This window comes from Falco cherrug, chromosome 4, assembly GCF_023634085.1.
Source record: "Falco cherrug isolate bFalChe1 chromosome 4, bFalChe1.pri, whole genome shotgun sequence".
Classification (NCBI taxonomy): Eukaryota; Metazoa; Chordata; class Aves; order Falconiformes; family Falconidae; genus Falco; species Falco cherrug.
The window spans coordinates 7,654,035-7,669,878 of NC_073700.1; the positions used below are offsets into that span (position 1 = coordinate 7,654,035).

The 15,844-nt window shown below is 63.3% G+C and overlaps 2 protein-coding genes across 8 annotated transcripts; one reads left to right on the forward strand and one right to left on the reverse strand.

The window, feature by feature from the left end:
* The first annotated feature begins 379 nt into the window (after nt 1–379).
* Nucleotides 380–6,831, forward strand: PCBP4 (poly(rC) binding protein 4). 3 transcript variants are annotated; one of them, XM_055710050.1, is made up of 13 exons: nt 380–577; nt 2,154–2,269; nt 2,608–2,631; nt 2,710–2,742; nt 3,010–3,126; nt 3,211–3,336; nt 3,566–3,694; nt 3,960–4,034; nt 4,209–4,253; nt 4,443–4,518; nt 4,891–4,943; nt 5,401–5,570; nt 5,895–6,829. In XM_055710050.1, the coding sequence occupies exons 2-13, from the start codon at nt 2,174–2,176 to the stop codon at nt 6,208–6,210; spliced, it is 1,260 nt and encodes a 419-aa protein (XP_055566025.1). In that variant the 5' UTR covers nt 380–577; nt 2,154–2,173; the 3' UTR covers nt 6,211–6,829. The 3 variants fall into 3 exon arrangements, with proteins under 3 accessions (XP_055566025.1, XP_055566026.1, XP_055566028.1); XM_055710051.1 differs by lacking the exon at nt 3,960–4,034 and having other exon boundaries at nt 5,895–6,830; XM_055710053.1 differs by lacking the exon at nt 380–577 and having other exon boundaries at nt 3,015–3,126; nt 5,895–6,831.
* Nucleotides 6,832–7,289: 458 nt separating this feature from the next.
* On the reverse strand, nt 7,290–15,530 carry LOC102057728 (protein mono-ADP-ribosyltransferase PARP3). Of its 5 annotated transcripts, none has more exons than XM_055710010.1 (11): nt 15,263–15,530; nt 14,391–14,624; nt 14,053–14,178; nt 13,411–13,602; nt 12,907–13,042; nt 12,428–12,654; nt 12,127–12,270; nt 11,901–11,978; nt 11,477–11,677; nt 11,115–11,261; nt 10,659–10,997 (listed from the first exon to the last, which is right to left on the reverse strand). In XM_055710010.1, exons 1-8 carry the CDS (start codon nt 15,443–15,445, stop codon nt 11,910–11,912), a joined length of 1,311 nt encoding a protein of 436 aa, XP_055565985.1. In that variant the 5' UTR covers nt 15,446–15,530; the 3' UTR covers nt 10,659–10,997; nt 11,115–11,261; nt 11,477–11,677; nt 11,901–11,909. The 5 variants fall into 5 exon arrangements, with proteins under 5 accessions (XP_055565986.1, XP_055565985.1, XP_055565987.1 ...); XM_055710012.1 differs by having other exon boundaries at nt 11,477–11,654; nt 14,391–14,586; nt 15,263–15,529; XM_005435940.3 differs by having other exon boundaries at nt 11,477–11,654; nt 15,263–15,529.
* Nucleotides 15,531–15,844: the final 314 nt, after the last annotated feature.

Below are 15,844 nucleotides of genomic sequence, written 5' to 3' on the forward strand. Positions count from 1 at the left end.
CCCTGGTCCAGAGCATCCCTTACCCCCCACCCGGTTCAGGTCACCTGTTGCAGCCACAGGGGTGCCTCCTGCCCCCCCAGCCCTCCAGGCGCTCCCCCCTAGCAGCAGCCCCGGGTGCCAGCGGGCCCTGGGGTGCCAGCTGCCCCGTCCCTGCCCGCTCCGGTGTCCTTGAGCCCTCGAGCCCTGCCAGCTGATCGGCTTCCAGGAAAAAAAAAAAAAACAAAAAAAAAAAAAACCACCACACCACCGCAATTACAAAGAGGGGTGATGTGTGAGCCAAAGGGGGGGGCAGGGGGGCCAGGAATGTCCCCAGCGGTGGCAGATGGCCTTACCCAGGGTGCATTGTTCCTTTTAGTGTCTCTTATCCGCTGTAATAGGATCCCGGAGGGAGGGATGTGGGAGAGGGGAAGAGCGAGGGGGGCCCCGGCGTGGACCGGGGTGGGGGCCGGGGCTGCCAGCCTGGCCCTGGCCTGTCAAGCGGCTCATTGTTCCTGCCCCGGGTGTCACTGGGCGCTGCCGGGGACAATGTGGCACTGAGCGGGGTGGCCGGCGGCGGAGGGACGAGGCGCACGGAAAGGTACCCGCCAGGCCCCCTCCCGCGGGGACCGGGGGGCTTGGGGCGGCCGGGAGGGCGAGCGGAGAGTGGTTCCCCCTGGGACGGGGTGGGGGCTTCCTCCTGTCCCCCCCGTCACCTCCCTTTGCCCCCCGAAGGTGCCCCGAAGGACGGGCGGTGCCCACCCTCGCGGCTGTCCCGCCGCCAGCCGTGGCACGGCGCCGGGGCAGGTGGCCTGTGCCCATCACCGGGGCCTTGGGCGTCCCTGCCCGCCCGGCTCACCTGGGGCAGCGCACCCCCCTGCCCGCCGCCCCCCGCACCGCCTGTGGCAGTGGGGGGACACTCGTGGCCCTGCCGCTTCCCCGCCCTGCCCCACCGCCAGCCTCATCCTTCTCCCCCGGCGGTTCTTTTGTCCCCGGCGGGTCCCCGCTGCCGTCCGTCCCCGGGGGATGGGGGACCCGGCAGGCTGCCGGCACTGCGCACGGCTCCGGGCGCTGCGGGGAGGGGGGATACAGGGGGGTACACCGCCCACCCCCACCCCCATTTCAGGCTCTTCTCCATCGGCAATGGGAATATCCCCCTTCCCCAGCCTTTCCACCTTTCTCCAGGCCCCGGTAACGGGGGGATGAAGATGGGGTGTCCAAATCACGCCGGGGGTGCAAGCCACAGCACTTAGGGGGTGCAGAGGCGACCAGCCTGCCCTCCTACCCCTCCACCCTGATGCAGGAGATGTGCCGTAGTGGTGGCGAGTCCTGCCAGCACCTAAAATAGCCGCCCCCCCGCCGCCATGTCGGCAGACACGGGCCCCAGCCCCAACACGGGTGCTTTGTTTCAAAGCCGCTTGGCATCGGCCAGCTTGCCGGGAGCCAGCAGCGCCGCAGCCGCCCACCCGTGCCCGGACACACGGCGATTGTCCTCCTCCCAGCCCCGCGCTGGCACCGCAGGGCCCGGCCACCCCCGGCCCCAGGCACAAGGTCTGGGGGGGTGCTCGGGCCGGGGGGACAGGGTGCAGCGGCGTCGTGCATTGGGCATCACCGTGCAGTTCACGTCAGGCTGGCACTCCCCGTCAGGGAGGTTGCCTCAGTTGCCCTGGGCTTTGTGCACAGGCAAGGGAGGGGAAGAGGAGGAGGAGGAGGAGGAGGAAGGCTCACACAGCCTGCAAGACCACCCAGGCCACCTCTGCTCCCCCTGCCCCACGTGCCACCACCCCAGCAAGCATCTGCAAAGCAAACCCCATCCCACAGCCATGCTCCCCACGTTTTCCACCCCACCCCGCCCCCAACACCCACCCAGCTCCTGGCTTCGGGAAGGTGCGCTGCCAGCTCCAACCCAGGCTGTGTGTGGGCCAGGTTGAAGGCAGCTGCCTGCAGGCTCAGGCAGACACATGGCGACACATTCATTTTGGGGAGCTCCTGGAAGGTGTGCAGGATGCCAGTGGGGTACCACGGGGCCGTGCAAGCCTCCCCTGCTGGAGAATGGCACTGTGCTGCCCCTGCCTCAGTTTCCCCACTTCCCAGCCATAGGTGCTTTTCGGGCTGCAGATTTAGCAGGAGGGTTTGTTGGTGCCTCCCCCCTCTCTGGAGACCACTGTGTCCCACAGGCTCAGCTCGCCCTCCCGCCATGGCATCGCCAGACAGAGCCAGCGGCATGGGCGGCAGCCCTGAGGAGACAGAGCTCAGCATCACACTGACCCTCCGCATGCTCATGCATGGCAAGGTAACAGCGGCGGGTTCGGCACTGCTTGGGGGGTTGGTAATGCCCGGGGTAGGGGGGCCCTGCTGGAGAACCAGCTCCTCACCAGCACCCTGTTCTCCTTCCCTGCTCCCAACCCCCCATCCTCCCCGGGAACAGCATTCCCAGAAGGATTTCTTCCCCCATCCTGAGCCATGGAGTGGCTTGTTCCCATGCTGCTGTGTCACCAGCAGGCCACCCACTGTCCCAGTGGCCACGGGGCAGGGTCTGGCTGTTGCCCATTGGTCTGGCTGTGGGCAGAGGAGGGATGTGTCAGGCAGGGAGCTGCCTGCTGACAAGGCCACCCCTCTCTGCCTTTGCAGGAGATCGGCAGCATCATTGGCAAGGTAAGATTTGGGGACCAGGGCGCTGCCAGCCCCAGGCTCCCCTGGACCTCACCACCCACCCTGTTCCTCTCCCCGCAGAAAGGAGAGACTGTTAAGAGGATACGAGAGCAGGTAAGGGCATGCTGGGGGGTTGCCAGGTCCTGCTGCTTGTCCTGCATGTACCTGGTGGCTCCCACATGCCCAGCCTTGGCCCCCCTCCAATCCCAGGTGGACCTATGGGAAACGTGGCTGCACCCCAGGGAAGGCTGCCTGGGGCAGGTGGGAGGGGGGAAAGCCCAGGTCTGCACTCATCAAGCCCCCCAGTGAGCCCTTCTCTGGGGGGGACACATGGAGCACAGGGCCTGTGATGTCCCTGATGGGGTGTCACACTGTCCCCAGAGCAGTGCGCGCATCACCATCTCGGAGGGGTCCTGCCCTGAGCGCATCACCACCATCACCGGCTCCACTGACGCTGTATTCCGCGCTGTGTCCATGATCGCCTTCAAGCTGGAGGAGGTAGGCATCTCTCCCCCCACTGTGGGTGCCCCCATGCCTACAGGTTCCTGGGGGTCTGACACTGCATCGCCCCTCCCCTCACAGGACCTGGGAGCAGGGGGTGATGGGGCAGCAGGCAGATCGCCGGTGACACTGCGCCTCGTCATCCCGGCCAGCCAGTGTGGCTCACTCATCGGCAAGGCAGGAACTAAGATCCGGGAGATCCGGGAGGTGAGGCTGAGGGTGCCCTGGGTGCAGGCTCCCCTTTTCCCCTGGGGGGCACAGAGCCGTGGGCATGTGGGCTGCCACGGCTGCGCAGGGGCTGTGGGAGTTGATGCAGGAGTGGAGCATCATCCTGTGGGTCCTGCAAAGGTCCCTGTGGCCCAGGGGAGATGTGAGCTACTGAGCCCTGGAGGGGAGTGGCTGAGGCACCCCAGCATCTCCCTTTGCCCCCCGCCAGAGCACAGGGGCGCAGGTGCAGGTGGCCGGTGACCTGCTGCCCAACTCCACCGAACGGGCCGTCACCGTCTCAGGGGTGCCGGACACCATCATCCAGTGCGTGAGGCAGATCTGCGCCGTTATCCTGGAGGTACCCACTGAACCCCATGCCCAGCCCAGGGGGTCATGAGCTGCCTGCCTCCCCCCTCCCCAGGGCTTACCATGCCCACCTGGACCCAGGCACTGAGGTCCCCCTGCATGGAAGCCCATAAGAGCACCCTGCCTTGGCAGTGTTGGGGGCTGTGCCCAGCTGCTGGGGGCATGAGAGGGCAGAGGAGGTCTGGGGGGACCCGTGGGGCTACGGGGACATTCAGCCTCATCTCTCATCCCCTTCACCTCCTTCCCTCCCTCTCCAGTCGCCTCCAAAGGGGGCCACCATCCCCTACCACCCTGGCCTCTCCCTCGGCACCATCCTGCTCTCTGCCAACCAGGTAAGGGGTGCAGCCCCCCCAGGGGCATGGGGTGGCCAGAGGGCCCGGCCTCTGCCAGCAAGGGGCAACTTTGGTGGGCTTGGGGTGGCCTCCCTGCTCTGGGGGGGGGTGGCCTGAGGCAGGGGTCTGCACCTGGCTCCCCACTGATGCCCCTTCCTTCCCCTCTGCCCCCAGGGCTTCTCCATGCAGGGCCAGTACAGTGGGGTCTCTCCCGCCGAGGTGAGTCTGTCCCTGTGGCAGCCCACCCCTGCTCCCAGGGGCACCAGATCTGTGCCCACCAGGATGGGTGCTGCTGGGGATGCCTCTCCTGGGAGGTGCTGGGTGCCAGTGTCCGGCCCCAGGAGGGACAGGGGACCCTCTGCAGTCACCTCTAATGCCTTCTTCCTCTTCCTCCCACTGCCTGGGCAGGTGACGAAGCTGCAGCAGCTGTCGGGGCACACGCTCCCCTTTGCCTCCCTGGGCCACGCACCCTCCATGGTGCCAGGTGAGCACCTCCCGTGCCTCCGCAGGGCTGGCGGTATGGAGTGCCCCTCCTGACCCACCCAGCCACCTGGCCCTGATGGGGGGAGGGCATCCCAGTCCCTTGCACCCTCTCCGATCCCAGCACCCCTGGCATGACTACCTGACCCCCAGAATTCTTGATTTCCTGGGGTCCCTGCACCCACTAGAGCCCCTCAGCCCTGCAGTGGGGGAGCACTGGCACCAAATCACAACTGGTGCCTATGTCCCGTCCTCCCTGCCTCTCCCCAGGTTTGTCCCTGGGGTGACTGACTGTCCCAGCATGGGGCTGGTATGGGGGCACGGAGCTGCTGGAGACCCACCCTCCCACCACTAACATCCCTGTTTCTCCCTCCAGGCCTGGACACCAGCTCCCAGAGCAGCTCCCAGGAGTTCCTGGTGCCCAATGACGTACGTGTGGGTCCTGGGGATGGCGAGGCAGACCACAGCGTGCCCCCACCCATGTGTTCCACCCCACAGCCTCTTTGTAGGGGCCAGCACCCACCACCCTGCACAGGGGAGGTTCTGCCTCGGCTGCCAGAGCTCAGGGGCAAGAGGGGCTGCTGGGTCAGAAGCAGTTGGAGTAAAAGGGAAACTGAGGCACAGAAGGGGGAAAGGGCTTGGTCAACACCAAGGAAGAGCCTTGGGATGTGGCAGCCCAACAATGCCAGCTTGTGGGGGGGTGTGGGGCTTGAGTAAGACCAAAAAGTAGAGTCTGCCCAAGGAAAGCAGCACCCTGCCCTCACAGTGTCTGCCTCAGTTTCCCCAATCCTCCCAGGCACAGAGCGTGGCCAGGTGAGCCCCTGGGAGCTCCCTGCTTGACGAGGCTCCAGCTGCCCCCAGCTCACCCTGGTCCCTGCCCCTCCAGCTCATTGGCTGCATCATTGGCCGTCACGGCAGCAAGATCAGCGAGATCCGGCAGATGTCAGGTGCCCACATCAAGATCGGGAACCAGACTGAGGGCTCCAGCGAGAGGCATGTGACCATCACGGGGACCCCCGTCAGCATCACCCTGGCTCAGTACCTCATCACAGCCTGGTAGGTGCCAGCTGGGGGGCACGCAGGCTGGCTGCTAGCAAGGAGTGGCACCTCCCCAGTGCCCCAGCACAGCTTTTAGGGGACACTCACTCCAGCATCCTCAGGAAGGATGAGCTGGGATGGTGCTGTGAGGTCCCCAGATGGTGGGTGCAGGACCTGAGACGCCACAGGGTTTGAGCCCCAGCTTTTTAGTCCTCACCAGATGTGCTACAGAGATGTGTGCCAGAAGGGATGGGGTGTATGGTCCTTGCACCCTACGATGGGCACATTGCGGTGGGAGACTGTCTGTCACTGTGGTTTTCACCTTGTTGCTTGCTTCTCCAGCTTAGAGACGGCCAAATCTACCTCCCAGGCGTCACCAGGCCCTGGCTCCATGGACCTCGGTATGGGCTTCTCCCAGCCCCTCGCCCCAGGCTCTGGTGCAGCACTGCCTGCCGTCGCTCCAGCCCCCCCAGCCCTGCTGGGCACCCCCTACACCATCTCCCTCTCCAACTTCATCGGCCTGAAGCCGGTGTCCTTCCTGGCACTATCCCCATCCTCTGTGGCGGGTCCCAATGGTGGCACTGCCACCTACACGACCAAGATCTCGGCAGCCAATGGCACCAAGAAAGCTGACCGGCAGAAGTTCTCACCCTATTGAGCCCCACCAGTGGGTGGGCAAGGGGGTCTGGTGTGCCACCCCGTGCCAGGGACACCTCCCCGCTGCCCACCCTGTCCTCAGCTGCTGCCAGGTGCCCCATGCCCAGGTGGACCCCCTTGCTCCCCACCCCAGGGAAGGGAAGGGTCTTCCCAGCAGTGATGCCTGCTGGAGGAACGAGCTGCTCCGCTGCCTGCTGCCTGTTCCAGCAGTGCTGTGCCCCCCTCCCTGATCTTCCTGCATGGGACCATGTGCCCTGGTATTGGCGGGGGGGCTGTCTCTGCTGGCTCAGGGTCCCTTCTCCCATTGCCCTGTGCTGAGGTGGGACCCCCACCTCCTGCCCCTTGCCCTGCCCACCCTGCTGTCCTCCTGCTCACCCCCTGGCTAGCACCCAAAAGCCAGGTCCCACTGGATGAGGGGCTGCCTGGCCTCTCTGGGGGTCCCCCTTCCCTTGGCTCTGGTGGGGCCCCTCCCTGGGCCACCCTGGGGCACTCTCCTCCCAGCAACCCCATCCAAGAGCCAGTCCCTGCTGGCTTGGAAATGCTGTACATATAAGTATATTTTTTCCTCCTTTGTAACTTATCAATGGTTTAATAAAAAGATAAAATTTACAAGAAAAAAATAATAATATACCCCACCCTGGGTGGAGACACCCCTCCATGTCAAGGGCATGGGGTGGTGGCTGGAGGGGCATCCCTGCGGCCAGAGGGGTGCTGGCCCTCAGCCGCAGTCTTTCTGGGGGTCTTCCTAGAGCCCCCTCCCTGCCATGAGGCAGTTTGAGAGGCCATGGGGCAGTTCTCCCCCAGCCCCCCAGTTATCACTGGGGCAAGGGCATCTCCAACCCACTGTGCCAGCACCAACCCTGGGACCTTTGTGGGTGGGCTGGGGGTGATGTGCCCCTCCAGCATCCCTCAACAGGGTCCAGTCCTTTTTCTTGCACTAGGGACCCCATGAGGGGGGCCTCAAGCACCACAGAAGCGATGACACTGAAGGGGGACAGCAGGTCCTGGTACCCTCCAGCTGCCGCTGCCCAGGGGCACCCCACATGCCCACCCACCCACTCACCCCTGTGCCACCACATCTACCCCAGCGCACCCCTGGCTGGCAGCCCAGTTTGGCTGGCACGTGGCACCACTGGCTGGGCTTCAGCTGGGCAGCTGTGTCCATAAACAGCCTGGCACAGACCCCCGGCCGGCCAGCATCCCTCCCTGGAGGGGCAGCCCCTACCAGCTGTGGGGGGACAGAGAACACGGCTGGGCATGGCCACGGCACCACATGCTGCCGCACCAGCCCAAAAACCAGACGTGGCCAGAGCCAGCCCCATGGGTGCTTGTCCCCCTGATAAGTACCACAGGTGACAGGAGCTTCTCCAGCCAGAGGTTAGTTTTGGGTTAAAGAGCTAAGGACAGGGGGCTCCACATAATCTCAGCAGGGTGCCCCGCGCCCTGGTGTTACTGGTGTTAGTGGTGTTAGCTGACCCACTGCTCCTGGGTAAGGTGCAATGGACATCTACTTTTCCCCACTGGCCACAAGTGGTCCCAACAGGCGATGGATATGGAGGTGCTCCCTCCTCTGCCCTGCGTAGGAGCCCCTTAGCATCCTGTGTCCTGGGGAGAGCCCATCCATGCAACTGGACTGAGCTGGTGGAGCCAGAGACAATCCCAGCCCATAGAAGGGAGATGAGGCTTCCCCAGATCTGCTGCCTTCTCCTGAACAGAGAAACTACCTTCCACCATAGGCTCAGAGAAGAGGCAAAACCTGAACAAGAACTCCTCCAAATCCAAGAGACTGAGCCCAAGCAGGTCCAATGGGGGTCCCTGACAGGTCCCCTGCCCACCCTCCTTCCCAGCATGGTGGGACAAGGCCTCTTGCTTCTCAGGTGCTTTCTTCAGGAACTTGACCTGGGATGGGGAAGCCCATCTTGGTCTGGTCCAGCCTGTTCCTGGGGCTGGGGCTGATGCAGCTGGCATGGGTCTCCAGCGTGCAAGTCGCTCTCTGAAGGAACTGCAAGAAGTTTTCCTGGATGGAAGCCTCCGAGACAGAAAGGCAGAGCTCCTGGCCCAGCGGCCGGTTGAGACAGCTGCGCCGGAGCCGGGCCAGCTCCTCCCGGATCTGGCGGTTCAGCAGCCCATAGAAGAAGGGATTGATGGCAAAGGAGGAGTAGGCAATCCAGGTGACCACCATTTCCCCATGCCCACCACCCACTGTGCCAGTTGTGACAGAGGAGTGCAAGTGGAAAGCAAAAAAGGGCAGCCAGCAGCACAAGAACTGCCCCACAATGAGGACCAAGGTGAGGATGGCCTTGTTGCTTCCCAGAAAGCGCTCTGGCATCAGCCTGGGCAGTGGCAGGTTCCTGGTGGTGATGATGGTCACTTGGCTGGCGATGGAGTCAGATCGGTGCCTCGGTGCAGCTGCCTGTGCTGGTGCAGGCATGTGCTGCAGGGATGCCATCCGGGCCACGCGGTAGACACTGCAGTAGACAGCCAAGATGATGATGGTAGGCAGAACAAAGCAGACAATGCTGAAGATGATCATAAAAATCTTCTTGTGAGCCCCAGGGCTCCAGTAGACTGTACAGCGGCTGGCACTGGTGGCCCCGTTGCCTTGAGGCCAACCCACCAGTGCCAAGACAGTGATGAGAACAGACTTGACCCAAATGAAGATCACTCCGGCCACCGCCAGCCTGATGGTCATCTTGACCTCATACCTCATGGGGTGGACAATGTAGTAGTACCGCTCCACGCTGATGATCGAGATGGTGAGGATGGAGGCACTGATGAAACAGATATTCAGGAATATCAAGCCCTGGCACTCGGCAATGCTGTAGATCACCCTGTTGAAGCAGGAGGAGCTGGAGATGATCCCCAAGGGCATGAGGAAAATGGCAGAGAGGAGGTCGACCACACAGAGGTGGCAGACGAAGATGAACTTCCTGAGAAGGGGGGTTTTGAGAATGACGACCATCACCACCGTGTTGGCCACCAGGGCGGTGAGGGTGAGCAGGACCATGCAGAGGAGGCCCACCACCTCCTGGGCAATGGACTGCTCGGGGACAGAGAGCAGCTCTAGGCTGTCCGTGGTGTTCAGCCCCATTCGGCTCGCCATCCCCACCAAGGACTAAGGCAGCAGCTCCAGTGCCTGGGCAGCAAGGGCTCTTCTCCTGCGTCCCTTAGAGGGAAACCCCACCACAACCATGGCTGCTGTCTTCTCTTTGCCTGTTGGGGAGGGGAGCAGGATGTGAAGAAGAATCAAAATGAGGAAGAGCCACAGAGAAACCCAGAGACGACCTGAAGCCCTCCAAGATGCTGGAGCAGGCGAGGTCCTGCCTACCCCAGAGCAGGCATCTGGGCTGTGCCCAACCTGGCCAGGGCTGGCACTGCTGGGACCCGCTGTGCTGTGCCAGGCTGACGCCCTGTGCCCCTGCCCCAGCCACACCAGCACACCCCGAGGGGGGACAGCATGAACCCGCCTGCTCCATCCCTGCTCCTTGCTCTGGCTGCGGGGGACCCTGGGGTGGGGGCGGGGGACCCAGCGCACCTTTGCTCCTGGGGAGGTGGGTGATGCTCCCCTCCTCGCTGGGGATCCTTCCTGCCGGCGTCGCTCCTGCAGCAGAACAGGGGCTGCTGCCCCCGTGCAAGGCCACGCTCCCCCTTCCCCGCACCCGTCACCCGTCACCCGCTCGTCATCCTGTTTGCCTGCAGCCTGCCAGCTGCGGATGGCACCAGCTGTCACTCCCGGGCGCTGCCTGCGCTGTGCGGTCCCACGGGGACAGCTGCTGGGTCCTAGCAGCCGGCGGGGGCTCAGGAAGGGGGGACTGGGGTCCCCGAGCCCTATGCCCCCCCAGCATGGCCACCCACTGCTCCAGGCCCGGTCCTGCTGCAAGGACAGCTTAGCCCTGAGGTCCCTGGGGCGTGGGGGACAGACCTCCAGGCAGGTCTGTGGCATCTCCTCCCCCACTGGCACGCAGATGGTCTAGAACTTCCATGGGGCAACCAGGGTAATGCAGCTGGGTGTTGCCCTTCCCTGGTACCCTGGGGACCCGGACTTGTGCTCAGGGGGCACACATGGGCGTGGAGAGGGACTTGGCATGGTCACCAGGCTGGGGCAGGGCAGCAGGCATGGCAGCAAGCATGGCACCAGAGGGAGGGCAGGCACTCACCCCCAGGACAGATAGATGAGCTCCTCCGTGCCCAGGCAGGGCAACGCATCTTGCTCATCCCCTGCAGCCCTGATGCCACGGTGATGGGCATGAGGCACACAACTTGCTAGGGTGACACGGGCAGCTGGCTCACAAAGCCACCAGCTTTCACCTGAAGGCTGCCAGCACCAGGTGACCACAACAGGCTGCAGTCCCTCCACAGCCACCCACTGCCATCCCTGCAGGGACCTACCATCACCCTTCCCTACTCCGCGCTCACCTCACTGGGCAGGAGAGCATGGGAACCACTTGGTACAAGGCACATTGGTTTTATTCACGGTCAAAACAAGCTCTGTCCCCATGCCAGCCTGTCTCTTGCCCAGCCTCAGGTAGGGTGGCTGGAGAGTCCGGAGCACGGTGCTCCAGGCTGGGGAGCATCACCAGCTGGTGCTGGGATGGGGCTGCTGGGTGCCCAGGCACCCTCAGAAGCGGAGCTGGACAAGGTAGCGGATCCGGCACTGGCTTTCCTGGTAGATGAGGTACTCGCTCTGGCTGAAGGAGGAGTTCTTGTAGGCAGGCATGGGGATGGGCTTGCCCTGGCACACCAGCACCTTCCTGCCGTCCAGCAGCACCTCCTGATCCTGCGCAGGATCTGGGTGAGAAGACACCCACACACACTATGTCAAACCTGAAATCTGACCTCTCTTCCCCCCACCCTGTGCCTACCCCAGCCCCACAGACCCCACACTCCCTCCTGACCCAGGCTTACCCGGCTCTGTCTGGCCGCAGGCCAGGACACTGTCGTATCCGGTGGGTGGCTGACACAGCGTGGGGTCATCACAGGTGATGCGGTAGGGCTTGCCCAGGGCCACCTCTGTCAGGAACATGATGCCAACCTTCTTGGACGTGCAGCCCACTGCCATGGGAGAAGGCGATGGGGATGATGTCACCAGCCCTGGCATTCCCACCTGGCTGTGTCCAGGCCACCCCAACACGCAGGGACTGGCTGCCATGCCAGGGAAGGGGCTTGGCCCACACACAGCTGTCTGGCAGGAGGTACGCAAAGGCAGATGGACTCATACAGACCCTGCAGACATCCCCCAGCAGCCCTGCCCGTCCCAGCACCCTCACCATAGCAGGCTGACTTGCTGTTCTCAGAGGCAAAGTAGATGCCCCTGCCCACACGCCCGCCTGAGTGGGGCATGATGCGCAGCCCACTCTTCAGGATGGCTGCGATCACCGCCACGTTGGTGCCATGCCAAAGCAGGCGCCGGTTCTCCAGGAGGTCATGGGCTTTGAAGCGCTCATCCTGGAGAGATGCAGAGGTAAGAGCTGTCCACGGAGGGAGATGTGGGTGCCCAGGGGTGAGGGATGGACCCAACCCCCCCCAGCCCAACCCCAGTGCAAGGCTGGAGGGGCAGGGGAGCAGGTGCCTTTTTGCCCCTGGCCAGCTGGGCTGAAGCCTCCCCTGGGTGGAAAAGCCCAGAGCCCTAATGCAGCCCTGGGGTGCAACCAGGGCTTCCCCACTGCAGGACAGGGATAATCATCTCCTCACCTCGCCATCTCAGGCCACCTGCCAGATGTTGAGGATGTGGAGCTTGTGCCCAGTCTGTGTCACGTAGTTTTGGATCAGCTGCCAGGGAGGAAGGCAGGAAAGCGGTCACCACAGGCAGCCATCCCAACAATGCCCATGGTCCCCCTGGGACAGCGGAGACCTTTGGGGTGCCCACAGGCCTGGCACGGTTGCTCCCTGTCATGGGGCACTGTGGCACAAGCAGCACCTGGTATTCCCAGGAAGCTGGGTCCAGGAGGGAGAGCTGGCAGCAGAGCAGGGCGTAATCCTGATCCAGTGGATGGGCAACTTCCTCCTCCTCCTTCACCTTCTGCGCCTGCAGGCTCTGTGCCACCTCAATGTCAGCCAGCACCTGGCAGGCACAGACCGAGGACATCCTCACCACCAGTGCTGGGCACTGTGCCAGGGGGACCACGGCAAGCCTAGACCCCTGCCTGCACCCCCCTGCCCCACAGGCAGGAGCACTCCTTGGGGCAGGATGCCACCTGCCAGGTGCCCTGGCATCTCACCAACAGCATGTCCTTCTTGGCACGCAGCAGGTCGGGGGAGTTGATGGGAGGTGGCCGTGCCCGCCCAAAGTTATGCGGGATGATGGTGTAGAATCGGGAGGAGAGGTCCTCCAGCAGGGCAGCCTGGGAGGGCTGTTCCCGCAGTGCTGCCTCCAGCTCCTCCAGTACCTCAAAGCCCCTCGCAATCTGCTGCTTGCTCAGCTTTCCCAGCGGCATCTTCTTCACATCTGGCCAGAGAGACAGGGGAGGACACAGATGAACCCACCTGCCACACTTGCCCCACAGCTACTTCTAACAATCTCCAGCATCACCACAGGCATATGCAGGCACCTGGCATGGAAAATCCACAGTCCCACCAGGTGTCAGGCTGCCAGTGAGGATGCTCTAAAATCCACCAGCACCTCTGCCCTGTTCACCTCCCCACCTGCACCCCCAGCCACAGCCCCCAGACCCACCCCATGCCACTCATCACCCCCTACTGATATTCATGGTCTGCATGGCATCCTGGAACATGTCGCTGCTGAAGATGAGAGACACCAGGTCCTGTGTGGCTTTGTCCAGGGTGCAGGGCAGCACCCGCTGCTTGCAGACCTTGTCCCTGTCCACGCCATCCACCTGCAGACCCAAAATATCACTATGCCACCTGTGAGCCCGTGGGAGGCTGTGGGAGCATGGCAGTGGGGCTGCCTGTCTCAGTGGGGAGTGCCTGACCCCCACGCAGCAAGGCAACGGGGAGGCACTGCCTCCGCTTTCCATGACTGATGCCACTCAGATGCCAGTGGCTCTTGCTTGGGACGCCCTCCCACTCCACCTCAACCCATCAGCACCAAATCTCTGCCCATGAGCTGTTTCAGCTCACATCCAGACTTCTCCGGAAACCCAACCCATTCTAGTGACCTGCTTGAATGTCCTGGTGCTCAGTGGGCCAGGGGTGAGATGTAAGGACCACCCCACCATGGTGACACCCCAGCAGTCTGACATACCTTGAGGGCAACCTCCATCTCCTGCCCAGCTCCTGACTGCACCTCGATGAGTGTGTACTTCCCCGGCTGGGCAATGAAGTTCTCCCTTGCTGCCCAGCTGTTTTTGGTCTTCTCGTGAAATTTCTTCTCAAAGTCCTTCTTGGCAGCCTCCAGGGAGGCGTAGGGCATGAGCTTGGACTGGCCCACCTCGCCCTGGCAGTGGACAGCAGTGGTCAGGACCCCCCCTGCATCCCTGCTTTACCAGCCCCATGCCAGGAGGAGCAGCCTGGGCGGGGGGGGGGGGGGGGGGGCTGTGATGGCAGGGCTGCAGGGCAGCAAACAGGAACATGCCAAGCCGTTAGTACCAGATTTGGGGGTCCCTCCAGCTCAGGGAGGCGGCCCAGGACTCCTTGCTGGAGTGTCATGTTCACTGTCACTGCAGTGACATGTGCCATGTCTCCCCAGCCAGGCTCACCCCATTGTGTGGGGGCAAGTCCTTGAAGCTCCCCCAACAAGGGGCTGTAGCAGGGCCACTTGATTGCTTGCTTTGGGACCAGGAACAAGGGACGGGGACCACCAGGTTCATCCCCAAGCTCTGGAGGTCCCAAGACAGGGTGGGGACAACCATGGGGAGGGGGACAAGTGGTGTTGGGGTGGACTCACCACACGGCCCCAGCGGGTCCAGACACTGTAGGCACCATCGTGCTCGATGAGCTGGATGATATAGAATTTGTTGTTGTTGGCATTGATGTTGGTCTGGTTCAGGGTGCAGTCATAGTCTTCATAGACCTACAGCGAGTGGCATGGCCTGGGCTGGCACCTGGGCAGCATTTGGGGATGGGAGAGGGTGCAGAGCTTTCCCAGTGGGAATGCAGTGGGGTCTGCAAGGGTAACTGGGGCCGCCCCTGTACCAGCAGAGCAAGGGGAGCCCTGGGACTCCCCCACCCCCCTGCCCACGTCCCCCTATCCCAGCCTCCCTGGTACCCCAGCCCCGCTCTCACCAGGGCACCCAGTGCTGTGCTCAGGGGGCAGAGCCCATCAATGATGGCAGGGGGCTTCTCCTTGGGGGCAGTTTTCAGGGCTGCCAAGGTGGAGCTCCAGGTATCTTCCTCCTCTCCCCCCCTCACTTTCTTTTCCCTGTGGTCTGGCTGCTTCAGGGCCAATGCATGGCGCTTGAGGGCCATGGCTGAGCTGCTCCTGTGGGGCCAGTGCAGCCTTAACCCCCCAGCAAAACCCTTGGGGAGAGCAGAGCGGGAGGCGAGAGACACTGTGCAGCCCTTCCAGGACAGTCTGGCTGGACTGTGCCTTGCTTTCCCCACGCCTCCAGCCCACAGCCAGGCTGGAAGAGGAGATGGGGCCTCTGCCCCAAAAATGTCCCAGCCTTGTCCCTCTACTCAGGGTGGGGGACAGAGGCCCTCAGCATCCTCCAGCCCCTGAGGGAGCCCAAAGGGGAGACATAGCCCAGTGACACAGAGCCGAGGGGGAGCGTGGGGAGGAGCACAGCCACTTACGCAGCAAACTTGGGTCAGAAGAGCTGGAAGAGGGTGAGGGTCTGCTGGAGGGGCAGGGGGAGCTCAGAGAGCCCTGCCTGGCCCCCATGTCCCCTCACCTGGGACTGCCAATCCACAGCAGTGTGTCCCCAAGGCTTCCCCAGCCCTGTGCCCCCAGGGTTGTACAGGAGAGAAAAGCATGCAATGCCCCCCCATCAAACAGGCAGTGCTCCCCCACCAAGCCCAGTGAAGGGGTGCTTTTATTGGGGCACAGCGGGGGCTCAGGCAGCCCCTCATTTCCTGAGCCCCCCCGGCTTCCAGCCGAGCAGGGGGTGCCAGGGGCAGCAAAGGATGCAGAAGAGCAGGAAGCAGCCGTGTCCTACCTGCTCCGACTGCCCAGGGCCAGCGAGCCTGGTGCCACGCACAGCTGCTCCCTGCCAAGGAGCCTTTGGCCTTTGGGAGCCTTCAGGAAGGTCGGGCAGCCTGCCTGGAGGCAAAACTTTCTCCTTAGGCAAGAGCAGGCAGGGACAACAGCGGAAACAGCTGTCACACCCTCGATAGCACATGCACACTGTGGCAAGCCTGCCTGCCTCCTGCCTGCCTGCTAGGAGGTCCCTGGGTGCGGGGTGACCCTGCTGCAGGCTGCCCCTCCAGCCAGTCCCCCTCTGCCATGCTCTGGGGCAGAGAAAACAATCTTGAAAAGGTTAAAGCCTGCGTCATGTTGCATGTTAAATCTCTTTTCTTGGTTCACTGCCAAAGAGGCGGTCTAAGGGTCAGGCAGGGAGGAGGACCTGATTCTGGCATTTGAACATGGCTTGAAGGGTTCACAGCAATTGGTGCCTTCTGCATGCAAGCTGCCTCGCTATGAGGTGCCGATCCCAGGCAGGAGGGGCTGGGCAGCCACTGGGAATGGGTGGCAGGGGCAGGAGGCAGAGCTGCCCATCCTGCTGGGGACATGGAGGGGC

Bases quoted from the DNA above. Each gene is read 5' to 3' on its own strand.
- PCBP4 (XM_055710050.1), top strand. From the start codon at position 2,174: ATGGCATCGCCAGACAGAGCCAGCGGCATGGGCGGCAGCCCTGAGGAG. The intron at 2,270-2,607 runs GTAACAGCGGCG...CTGCCTTTGCAG, and splicing joins GCATGCTCATGCATGGCAAG to GAGATCGGCAGCATCATTGG. The intron at 3,127-3,210 runs GTAGGCATCTCT...CTCCCCTCACAG, and splicing joins TCGCCTTCAAGCTGGAGGAG to GACCTGGGAGCAGGGGGTGA.
- LOC102057728 (XM_055710010.1), bottom strand. From the start codon at position 15,445: ATGTGCTATCGAGGGTGTGACAGCTGTTTCCGCTGTTGTCCCTGCCTG. The intron at 14,625-15,262 runs GTAGGACACGGC...GCTCTCCCCAAG, and splicing joins GCCCTGGGCAGTCGGAGCAG to GGTTTTGCTGGGGGGTTAAG. The intron at 13,603-14,052 runs GTGAGTCCACCC...GTCCACTGCCAG, and splicing joins GGACCCGCTGGGGCCGTGTG to GGCGAGGTGGGCCAGTCCAA.